Genomic DNA, 13,002 nt, shown 5'->3' with positions numbered 1-13,002 from the left:
CGACGCGATATTCGCGTTCCCAGCTAAATTTATAGGCCGCCTGCGGCCGTACTTCCTCCGGGACGGGTCCCGAGGCCGCGGGATGATGCCGAGAGCCGAGTGCGGAGAGCGGCGCCGTCGAGTGGGTATTATTATATACAGGCATAAATACGTGCGTCGGAAGGTTTGATTTTTTTCGCGAATATCGCGTTTTTTACGTCCGGGGGTAGCAAAGCCGGTCGTCCGCTGCCCGAAGCCGTGGGATCGCTGGCTCAAAAGCCCTCTGCGGACGCCGGGAAAGCGTTCGCGATTCGCCGGGACGGCGAAACGGCTTAAGAGGCATAGATTCGACACCAGTTTTCAACTCGGTAGGTAGGTAGGTAGGTTTAGGCGTATGTGCGGATGATCCGGGGGTCGTGGTTTCGATGCCGGCCGCCGGGATTGGAGATAATTTGCGGCGGCCGTGTTAATCCGGAATTTTTTTTTCACGTTTTTTTTTTTCGTTATTTTCCTTTCGCTATCACTTCCGCCTTATCACTTTTGATGAATTTTTTCAAAATTTCTTCAAAATTAGTGTTTTAACGCCTTCGCGCACCTCGGACGGCCCCGTTCGGACTTTATTCGCGTTCCCCGTTAAATTGTGAGGCCGCGCGCGGCCATACTTTGTCTCGGCCCGTCCCGCCGCGGCCGAGACGACGTGCGATAGGAGTGCCGCCGTCGCCTGCGTTTTTCGATAATTTTTTCGAAAAGTCGAGTTTTAACTGTTTTGGAAACGTCTCACCTCCCGTTCGCGACTTATTCGCGTTCCCCGTTACATTTATAGGCCGCGCGCGGCCGTACTTGAATATCTTAGAGCGCCGCGGCGTAGAGAACGATAGCGAAAAGCGCGGCGTCGTCGCCGTCTTACCGAGTTTTCCGAGTTTTTCGACTAAAGTCGCATCTCACCGCTCTCTCGAAAGTCTCACCTCCCCGCCGACGTGATATTCGCGTTCCCCGCTGAATTTCTAGGCCGCGGGCGGCCGGACTTCGTCCGGGACGAGTCCCGGGGCCGCGGGACGACGCCGAGAGTGGAGTGCTGATATCGCCGCCGTCGAGTAGGTATTACTATATACAGGCATGAATACGTGCGTCGGAGGGTCCGATTTTTTCGCGTTTTCGACGTCCGAGGGTGGCGGAGCCGGTCGTCCGCTGCCCGATGCGGTGGGATCGCCGGCTCAAAAGCCCTCCACGGACGCCGGGACCGCGTTCGCGATTCGCCGGGACGGCGAAACGGCTTAAGAGTCATAGATTCGACGCCAGTTTCCAACTCTGTAGGTAGGTAGGTAGGTAAGGCGTCGGTGCGGATGACCCGGGGAGTTATGAACAGTTATGAACGTTGTCAGCGATTCGACGCAGTCGGATTGCCTACTCGGACCACCGAGGTGACTGACCTGCTAGACACCCTTAAAAGACGATTGCTATATGATTTGCATAGAAGCCCGAAATGTTTTGAATTTTGCATAATTTTTTTTCACGTAATTTATTACTTAATTTTGCATTTTTGGCGACAGTTATGAACGCTGTCCGCTATTCGACGCAGTCGGATTGCATACCTGATGACGTGACCCGGCCGACGCATATTGTCTGCTATCTGACGAAGTCGGATTGCCTACCCACACCACTGAGGTGACTGACCTGCTAGACACCCTTAAAAGACGATTGCTATATGATTTGCATAGAAGCCCGAAATGTTTTGAATTTTTTTCACGAAACTTATTACCTAATTTCGCGTTTTCGGCGACAGTAATGGACGCTGTCCGCGATTCGACGCAGTCGGATTGCATACCTGACGACGTGACCCGGCCGTCGCATATTGTCTGCTATCCGTCGAATTCGGATTGCCTACTCGGACCCCTGAGGTGACTGACCTGCTAGACACCCTACCCTTATTATTACGGTGAACGTCATTTGAGGTGACTGACCACCTAGACACTCAAAGATATACGACGGCTATATGACTTGCATGGACGCCCGAAATGTTTTACAATTTTTTTCACGAAACTTATTACCTAATTTCGCGTTTTCGGCGACAGTAATGAACGCTGTCCGCGATTCGACGCAGTCGGATTGCATACCTGACGACCAGCCGACGCATATCGTCTGCTATCCGACGAAGTCGGATTGCCTACTCGGACCACTGAGGTGACTGACCTGCTAGACACCCTTAAAAGACGATTGCTATATGATTTGCATAGAAGCCCGAAATGTTTTGAATTTTTTTTCAAGTAATTAATTTTTCCGTTCTCGGTGACAGTAATGAACGCTGTCCGCGATTCGACGCAGTCGGATTGCATACCTGACGAAGTTACCCAGCCGTCGCACATTGTCCTTTATCCGACGAAGTCGGATTGCCTACTCGGACCACTGAGGTGACTGACCTGCTAGACACCCTTAAAAGACGATTGCTATATGATTTGCATAGAAGCCCGAAATGTTTTGAATTTTTTTTCACGTAATTAATTTTTCCGTTTTCGGTGACAGTAATGAACGTTGTCCGCGATTTGACGCAGTCGGATTGCATACCTGACAAAGTTACCCAGCCGTCGCACATTGTCCGCTATCCGACGAAGTCGGATTGCCTACTCGGACCTCTAAGGTGACTGATCTGCTAGACACCCTTAAAAGACGATTGCTATATGATTTGCATAGAAGCCCGAAATGTTTTGAATTTTTTTCACGAAACTTATTACCTAATTTCGCGTTTTCGGCGACAGTAATGGACGCTGTCCGCGATTCGACGCAGTCGGATTGCATACCTGACAACGTGACCCGGCCGTCGCATATTGTCTGCTATCCGTCGAATTCGGATTGCCTACTCGGACCCCTGAGGTGACTGACCTGCTAGACACCCTACCCTTATTATTACGGTGAACGTCATTTGAGGTGACTGACCACCTAGACACTCAAAGATATACGACGGCTATATGACTTGCATGGACGCCCGAAATGTTTTACAATTTTTTTCACGAAACTTATTACCTAATTTCGCGTTTTCGGCGACAGTAATGAACGCTGTCCGCGATTCGACGCAGTCGGATTGCATACCTGACGACCAGCCGACGCATATCGTCTGCTATCCGACGAAGTCGGATTGCCTACTCGGACCACTGAGGTGACTGACCTGCTAGACACCCTTAAAAGACGATTGCTATATGATTTGCATAGAAGCCCGAAATGTTTTGAATTTTTTTTCAAGTAATTAATTTTTCCGTTCTCGGTGACAGTAATGAACGCTGTCCGCGATTCGACGCAGTCGGATTGCATACCTGACGAAGTTACCCAGCCGTCGCACATTGTCCTTTATCCGACGAAGTCGGATTGCCTACTCGGACCACTGAGGTGACTGACCTGCTAGACACCCTTAAAAGACGATTGCTATATGATTTGCATAGAAGCCCGAAATGTTTTGAATTTTTTTTCACGTAATTAATTTTTCCGTTTTCGGTGACAGTAATGAACGTTGTCCGCGATTTGACGCAGTCGGATTGCATACCTGACAAAGTTACCCAGCCGTCGCACATTGTCCGCTATCCGACGAAGTCGGATTGCCTACTCGGACCTCTAAGGTGACTGATCTGCTAGACACCCTTAAAAGACGATTGCTATATGATTTGCATAGAAGCCCGAAATGTTTTGAATTTTTTTTCACGTAATTAATTTTTCCGTTTTCGGTGACAGTAATGAACGTTGTCCGCGATTCGACGCAGTCGGATTGCATACCTGACGAAGTTACTCAGCCGTCGTACATTGTCCGCTATCCGACGAAGTCGGATTGCCTACTCGGACCACCGAGGTGACTGACCTGCTAGACACCCTAAAAAGACAGTTACTATATGATTTGCATAGAAGCCCGAAATGTTTTGAATTTTGCATAATTTTTTTTCACGTAATTTATTACTTAATTTTGCATTTTTGGCGACAGTTATGAACGCTGTCCGCTATTCGACGCAGTCGGATTGCATACCTGATGACGTGACCCGGCTGACGCATATTGTCTGCTATCTGACGAAGTCGGATTGCCTACCCACACCACTGAGGTGACTGACCTGCTAGACACCCTTAAAAGACGATTGCTATATGATTTGCATAGAAGCCCGAAATGTTTTGAATTTTGCATAATTTTTTTTCACGTAATTTATTACTTAATTTCACGTTTTCGGCGACAGTAATGAACGCTGTCCGCAATTGGACGCAGTCGGATTGCATACCTGACGACGTGACCCGGCCGTCGCATATTGTCTGCTATCTGATGAAGTCGGATTGCCAACCCACACCACTGAGGTGACTGACCTGCTAGACACCCTTAAAAGACGATTGCTATATGATTTGCATAGGAGCCCGAAATGTTTTGAATTTTTTTCACGAAACTTATTACCTAATTTCACGTTTTCGGCGACAGTAATGAACGCTGTCCGCAATTGGACGCAGTCGGATTGCATACCTGACGACGTGACCCGGCCGTCGCATATTGTCTGCTTTCCGACGAATTCGGATTGCCTACTCGGACCCCTGAGGTGACTGACCTGTTAGACACCCTACCCTTATTATTACGGTGAACGTCATTTGAGGTGACTGACCACCTAGACCCTCAAAGATATACGACGGCTATATGACTTGCATGGACGCCCGAAATGTTTTACAATTTTTTTCACGTAATTTATTACTTAATTTTGCATTTTTGGCGACAGTTATGAACGCTGTCCGCTATTCGACGCAGTCGGATTGCATACCTGACGACCGGCCGACGCATATTGTCTGCTATCCGACGAAGTCGGATTGCCTACTCGGACCACTGAGGTGACTGACCTGCTAGACACCCTTAAAAGACGATTGCTATATGATTTGCATAGAAGCCCGAAATGTTTTGAATTTTTTTTCAAGTAATTAATTTTTCCGTTCTCGGTGACAGTAATGAACGCTGTCCGCGATTCGACGCAGTCGGATTGCATACCTGACGAAGTTACCCAGTTGTCGCACATTGTCCACCATTCACAATCCACTATTCTTATCATTAACCCAGAATCCTTATCAGAAATCCAAAATCCTTATCACTAATCCACCATCCTTATCATAAATCCACTTTTCTTATCAAAATCTAAAATCCTTATCACTTAATTTTTTCACAGATCCCTATCACTAGACCTCTGTATCACCCATACACCGCGTCGGCTTCGGTTGACGACCAGACCACAAGACCACTGCGGCATCCGACATCGACAACACTCCTCACCAACCACGGGGGGTCTGGGGGTCTCCCCCAGCGACGCTCGGAGAGCTAGTCTTATAGTATAAAACGAAGACCCGTGTGGCGCGGCCTGTGGCGAATTTCCGAACTGACTTAGTGAATTTTGGTGGGAAAACGGGTTCCCGGCGTTATCACTCCTTCTTATCACTTTTCGCGATTTTTTTCAACATTTTTGCAGATTTTCGAGTTTTACCCTCCCGGGGGTCACCGGGCGGCCCCGTTCGGACCTTATTCGCGTTCCCCGCTAAATTTACGTACCGCGCGCGGCCGTACTTTTTTCCCGGCGGGCCCGCCGCGGTGGCGATTACGTGCAAACCGTCCGCCGCCGTCGCGCGCGTTTTTTGCCTTTGTTTTCAAAAATTCGAGTTTTAGCCCTTTTCGAGGCGTCAGCCTTTCCCGTTTGCCCCTTATTCGCGTTCCCCGCTAAATTTGTAGGCCGCGCGCGGCCGAACTTTCACCGGTACGATTCCCGGGGCCGCGGGACGGCGCCGAGAGTCGAGTGCCGATATCGCCGCCGTCGAGTAGGTATTACTATATACAGGCATAAATACGTGCGTCAGAGGGTCCGATATTTTTCGCGAATATCGCGTTTTCGACGTCCGAGGGTGGCGGAGCCGGTCGTCCGCTGCCCGAAGCCGTGGGATCGCCGGCTCGAAAGCCCTCTGCGGACGTCGAATCCGCGTTCGTAATTCGCCGGGACGGCGAAACGGCTTAAGAGTCATAGATTCGACACCGGTTATCAACTCGGTAGGTAGGTAGGTAGGTAAGGCGTCGGTGCGGATGACCCGGGGGTCGTGGTCTCGATGCCGGACGCCGGTATTGAAAATATTTTGCGGCGGCCGTGTTAATTCGGAATTCTTTTTTTCGCGTTTTTTTTTTTCGGTATTTAACTTTCGCCATCGCTTCCGCCATATCGTGATATTCGTATTTAACCAACATTTTACGTTTTTTTTTCAAAATTCGAGTTTTACGCCTATCGAAGACGTCAGACCTCCCCGTTGATGACTTATTCGCGTTCCCCGTCAGATTTTGAGTACATTTTTGCCCTCCGCGGCCGAGACGACGCGCTTTACGTCCGCCGCCGTTGCACGCGTTTTTTGCCTTTTTTTTCAAATATTCGAGTTTTAGCCCTTTTCGAGGGGTCTGCCCTCCCCGTTTGCCCCTTATTCGCGTTCCCCTCTAAATTTATAGGCCGCGCGCCACTGTACTTTCTCCTGTACGAGTCCCGGGGCACCAGTTTCCAACTCAGTAGGTAGATAGGTAGGTAAGGCGTTAGTGCGGATGACCCGGTGTCGTGGTTTCGATGCCGGCCAACGGGATTGAAGTTAATTTGTGGCGCTCGTGTAATAACGGACCTCTTTTTTCGCCTTTTATAATTCTGACTCCCCGTTTGACCGATTGACGTCGCGGTGAGCGCATGAAAATAAATGAATTAGGCTTGAATATATGCGACGAAGAGCATTTTTTTCACGCGATTTTTCAAATATATGTATATAGATATACATATCATGCTTAATGTTTATGTAGGTCGTATAGGTTCTTATTATCCTACACGTGTATCTGATAAAAGACACCAATATACTAAACACGTATATCGTATGGTAACTTATAATAATATTATATCATGTACCTACATAATAAATATATAAACATAACGGTCACGATGTTTTCGTTGGGTCGGTACCGAATGTCTTGACACATAATAATTATTATAATAACTATTACTTCAAGTGTAGGTATACCAATTTGCGTTCAATTGTACACTAATGACGTAGGTAAATATAAGTACGTTAGGTTATGTGGTTGTTTTTTCTTATAATTATTGTGTGCGTACATACCCACAATACAATAATAGGTATAAGTGTTTATGCGTGCGTGAGAAATATTAAAAGTGGACCATCAATATTATACAGTGCACAATACTACGCGCGATAATACAGTACGACCGTTATTATACGCAACATTATACGCTTATCGTGGGGTGGAGTGGAGCCGTGGGGGGACAACTTTGGCGACGCGAAACGCGCCCGTGTCTCGTGACCGGCGCTCTTGCAACGTACATCAAATCTCACCGAAAAGCCTAATACGTTGTATTATTTAATATTCAGTGCTTTTCTTTGAGTTTTGTTGTTCTGCATTGGGCGCTTTTCACAAACCGGTGAGTAAACTTTTATATCTACTACTACTATATTATACTATTTAGATAGATAAACTACAGGTGTATTCGTGGCGGCGCGTATCGCCAACGAACATATTTTCACCGCCTACAGACATCGTTCTCCGCTGCTCACGGCGCATTTCGAGTTTTTTTCGTACACTTTGAATACCTACAACGTTAATTAAACCGCATTCGTATTAGCTGAATACGTATTAGACGTGTAAGTCCGTTGGCCGTTTCGGCGCGTTGCCATTGCGGACACGTGTTTTACGGTTAATTCATAATATTGTGCTACTGCGAGCTGGGTATGTAATTTTTCGTATTTTTCTATTCTTTATGTACATCATGTAAGCCGGTGTGTACCTATTAATTCTAAAAATAACACACGATACTCATACATCACCGCTGATAACAAACTGTTTCAGTCGTTTTTTTTTTACCACGAGGTTTTCATAATATTCAGTATTTACTTTTCACTTATTATTATTCCTATTATTATAATATGTTCGTTCGTGATGATGTTTTTAGGCTATTCAAAATGGTCAAACGCTGTGCTTTATGCGGAGTTGTGGACAACATCGATGACGTTTCCGTACACAGGTATTTCACACAACACGTTGATACATATCGATATATATATTATAATAAATAATGTGTCGCCTCTTAGATTTCCAACTGCCGTACATCGTCGTATTGAGTGGGTGGCATTTGTGGTGGACCATGGTTTTCCCGTGAACCAAACATCTCAGCTGTGTTCGAGGCATTTCGTCCCCGGTGTCGACTACGCTGTGGGAAACGCGCGGCGCCGCCGTCTGTGGCCCATGGCAGTGCCTTCTTTGGTGAGTGTGTTCAATAAATATCATTTCATTGCAGTACACCATGACTGTATGCCCGTCTGACTGGACTTCTAATACTGTTGTATACTCTCGTGAGTTTGATGTACCTACTGTGTATTTCAAACCTAACTTAATTTCATAACTTAACTCAATGGCATTCAAGCTTTTTGTTGTAACATAATACATATGACCTCACAAAAGTATACTTCTAGACCTTATAAATACGGTTTAATACACAATATCAAGTGAATGACATATTATAACAAAATTCATGATATTACACTCATTTGGATCACATATCTTCATTATTTCAAGTTTGATCAATTTTCACAACATTTACAATTTCTGCAGTGCTAATTTCATTTCATTTGTTTACGTTTATTCCATAGTATGTAATTTTTAAAGTTAAGCCAATGACAATGAGTAGTACCCAACCTGCGGTTAAAATTCCTTACATGCTTAATTATTCACTGTGCTCTTAGATGCATATCATTGTTTCTGTACTCTACTATACTACCATACTATACTGGCTCGGTACAACATTCTTGAAAACTAAATTTCTATTTTATCATAAAACTTTCATTCAACTTATTATATTATGATTAAATTGTAGAATAACTTGAACGACATTCAATTGTGTTACTGCTGTTTCAGATTTCAAACACTTTGCTTATCAAACACTGGGTAAAGCTTATTTTACCTAGATTAACTCATAACTATACTAATATATCAACTTTTACTATAGAACACTTAAGGTTTTCTCACATAAATTTACATTTTCTTAATGTTACTACTACACAAAGTAGGTATTACTAGAGACTCCTAACTAACCTCTCCTTTTTTTGTGAACTGTGTACTGGATAAGTGTTTTATAATTTCACATATTGCCGTACTGTTAGCAATGTTAAGATTATTTTAATACTTTCTCTCCTTTATTTATACAACTAACTTTGTTTGTACTACGGTGTAACATATTTACTACTGATGTGTGTTATATCAATACTTAGTGGTGATAAATATAGGTGTGCTTGATTTTATCACATTGAAGACTCTTTAAAAAATAACACCACATATATGATTTTATATTCAACCTTACATTCAACTTATCATATAATGATTTCATATAAATGCACTTATTGCATACGAGTATCTACACTTACTGTTATAGAGTGCAATACATTTTTTAAATGTAAGTCGTTATTGTTGTTGTTACAGTAATACCTAACCAACACAAGATTGAACACACAATCATTAAAATGTTTTCTTTTTATTGTTGTAAGTTAAAGTTCTGTATTAAATAACACATTTTTTTTTCTACTATTACTACTACTACTACTACTACTACTACTACTACTACTACTACTACTACTACTACTTACTACTGAACTAGGCCATTTGTAAGTTGTGTACTAGATAAGTATTTTATTAGTATTTTATTTTAATACTTAATACAACATTGTACTGATGTTAGGATGGACAGAGCTTAGATTTAGGCGTAGTCACACACATTATTTTGTACAACTCTTTGAAAAATGATCTGGACTACAACATGTATACTTTTATACTTTTATACAGTGCAATACAGTTTTACAACGTTTCAAAGTTATTGTTGTTAGAAAGATTATTAGTATGTATGAAACAACTTAAATATTCTTCTGTGGATTTCTTTGTTCTATGATTGGTACTTGTAAATACAACAGATATCTTAACCTAGAGCATTGTACTGATGTTATTTAGGTAGACCTTTTTCTCTTGAAAATCTCTTAACAACATTTATCTTATACTATCTATATTGTTGTATTGATGTTTTACACACCTTCAATGGCATTTAGTAGTATTATACAAGTTCTACGGTTACAGTTAGTTATTATATTATTATAGGCATTTGGAAAGTTTTCTTACACAGTTAAAAAAAAAACATTTATATTAACATACAAGTGTGCTTCTTTACTTTGCTACATTATCCACAAACTATATATTGTATACATTCGTAACAATGATTACAGTAACCATGCAATATGTTCACATATCTGATATTGTATACTTAATATTGTGTTTATACAGTTGAGTGAAAGTAATAATATACATTCTACTACCAATAAACAAAATACTTTTCTCGCAAACTTCTTAATATTACCCCCACCACATCACTATTTACTACTGACCCAGGTTTACTCTCCTTCATTTGTAAGTTGGGCACTAGATAGGTATTTTATCATTTCACATGTGATACTCTTAGACTTAGAATCACTCTAACTACAACATGTATGCTTTTATTTGTGTGACATAAACCTTATTTCATATAAATATTCACTTATTGCATATTATAGGTACCTACGCTTACTGTCATAGATAGCAATAATTATTGTTGTTATTATTATAATTATATAGAATTATCAATACAATTGTACCTACTCTAAACTCAACCTAACTTTTAGGTGCTTGGGGATGTCGAGATGGAAGAAAGGGAGGACGTGGAGGTCGTCGGCGTCCCAGTGGAGGGTGTGGAGTACGTGGAAGTCGTTGGCGTCCCAGTGGATATAGGGAATGATGTGGAAGGAGTGGAGGTGGTGGAGGACGTGGAATTTGTTGAGGTACAGATGGACGGAGGGGATGACGTGGAAGTGGTAGAAGTCCAGATGGACGGAGGGGATGACGTGGAAGTGGTAGAAGTGCAGATGGACGAAGTGCAATTGGAACTGGAGTTTGTGGACATGCTCGACGATTTGCAGCCAGACGTCGACGAAGAGGTCAGTAAATATGTCTTACTTATAAAAAAACCATAAATAAAACTTATCATTTAAATTGCAGTTCCGACCACTTGCCGTGGGTGAACAACCCCGAGGGCGTGCGCCAATAATTGACAGGCAGGCAGGCGTGACACACCCGCTTCCAGAGCAGCACAACGCGGGCGCGTTAAACAGAATCTGCACACAGTGTAACGCCCGCCACTTCGAAGGCGAGGTTGTGGGCCGGGATGCCAATAGGCACTTCTCCACTTGCTGTAACAACGGTCAAGTGACCGCTGCAGGACAGCACGCGTTGTTGCCCGCCCCTTTTTTACTAATGAGTTTGTTGATTGGAGATTCACAGGATGGTCGTAGATTCCGAGACGACATCCGCCGGTACAACAACGCCCTGGCATTCGCTGCGTTTAGCTGTGGCACAGACGACAGGCGTTTGCGAGGGCGTGGACCGCGAACGATGTGTATCCAAGGCCAAACTTATCAGAGGATAAATAATGACGTGGCCGTTGACCGAGTAGATGCCAACTACTGTCAGTTGTATTTCCTCGAGTCCGCAGAGGCCAACGCCCGCCGCGTTGGGATGGCTCTGCAGAGAAATCATCGTGAACTGTCAGTAGTTGTGATGGGACTATTGGACGGTTTTCTGCGGGACGTAAATCCGTACGCAATGGCTTTTAAGTAAGATATAAATTTATTGTATTTATTAACATTAGGAATATGAATTGCCCCTTAGAGTAAATTTCTTTTACAGATCCCTTTCTCAAAGTAGACAGAAAAAACAAAACAATTTACACACTGTAACCAATCAACTAACTATGTTAACTGTCAAACTAGATATTACGTTGATATTAGACACTCACGGCTACCAATATACTGCAGTTATTACTTAATGTTCATTCAAAATAGTATACAAAGCAAAAAATTTTCTTACCTTTATTACTTAAATTATATTAAATATTATATGTATTTTATGTGTTTATTATAATTTTACTCTGCTACCAACAGAGTTATATGTACTTATGAATGATACAGGTAACATTAAATATAACTTAGGGCTGGGACGTTTTTATATTTTATACGAAGTATAGGTTTTATTGTTATTGCCTCACCTATGTGGTCTCCTAAGCTTACTACACTTCACACACATTTATAATATATATATTTATTATGATGTATTATGTTAATTATACAATTATAGAGTTAAATGCACTGAATGATTTATTTATGATTTCTACGTGGAGTCTGTCTAAGTATAAAAATATACATGTCTATATTTGTTCCAGGAACATGCGTGAGGTGTGGCTGGCAGAAAGAGACCTAGCCGACGCCGATCCCGCAGGTGTGCGACCTAGGCCAGTGACGATGCATTTTGTCCGAGATGCGGCCCGGGACGACGGGCGAAACAACCTGCCTACCGCAAACGAAGTTGCGGCCGTGTTCGTAGGCGAAGGGGGTCGTCCGCCAAGAGACATTAATCTGGTCATCTACGATACGAATCCAATCAACCCGCAACACAGGACGCAAACCATACCAGCGGGTTAGTTAATAATTATTTCCTATAAACACAGCTGACTCAAATTGTTCACTTATATTCACTATATTTATTGCACATTAATATCAACACCATCAAATAGAATCATAGTTTTTGTTGTACAGTAAAGCTGACACTGCGATTTTAAATTTACATTAAGTATACACTACATTTTGGACATTCTTTTGAATGAATCTATTAAATTCTATTACTTAAACAATCTGAGGTACAATTATTTTAATAACCTTTACTGATAATTTGACAAATTTTTTTTGCGAAATAAACAGATGAAAGACTATGAAGGATAATTATATTATTGTTCGCATCTCCGACAATAAGTGTCGTTCAAAGATTTATCAGTGATTAGAATGTTAGATAGACAGGCCAGGAATTCTATTCAGGACATAATTTAATCATAATAGATCATGTATTGCTATTCGAGCTAGGGGACCTATGTATACATAAAA

At 42.8% G+C, this 13,002-nt stretch overlaps 1 protein-coding gene across 1 annotated transcript; it reads left to right on the top strand.

The window, feature by feature from the left end:
- The first annotated feature begins 7,959 nt into the window (after positions 1–7,959).
- Positions 7,960–12,546, top strand: LOC132932545 (uncharacterized). Its single transcript, XM_060998932.1, has 5 exons — positions 7,960–8,021; positions 8,089–8,260; positions 10,696–11,019; positions 11,069–11,682; positions 12,288–12,546. Exons 1-5 carry the CDS (start codon positions 7,960–7,962, stop codon positions 12,544–12,546), a joined length of 1,431 nt encoding a protein of 476 aa, XP_060854915.1.
- Positions 12,547–13,002: the final 456 nt, after the last annotated feature.

This window comes from Metopolophium dirhodum, chromosome 1, assembly GCF_019925205.1.
Source record: "Metopolophium dirhodum isolate CAU chromosome 1, ASM1992520v1, whole genome shotgun sequence".
NCBI lineage: Eukaryota > Metazoa > Arthropoda > Insecta > Hemiptera > Aphididae > Metopolophium > Metopolophium dirhodum.
The sequence above is the reverse complement of the archived record's forward strand: the minus strand, read 5'-3'. Positions and strand labels throughout refer to the sequence as shown.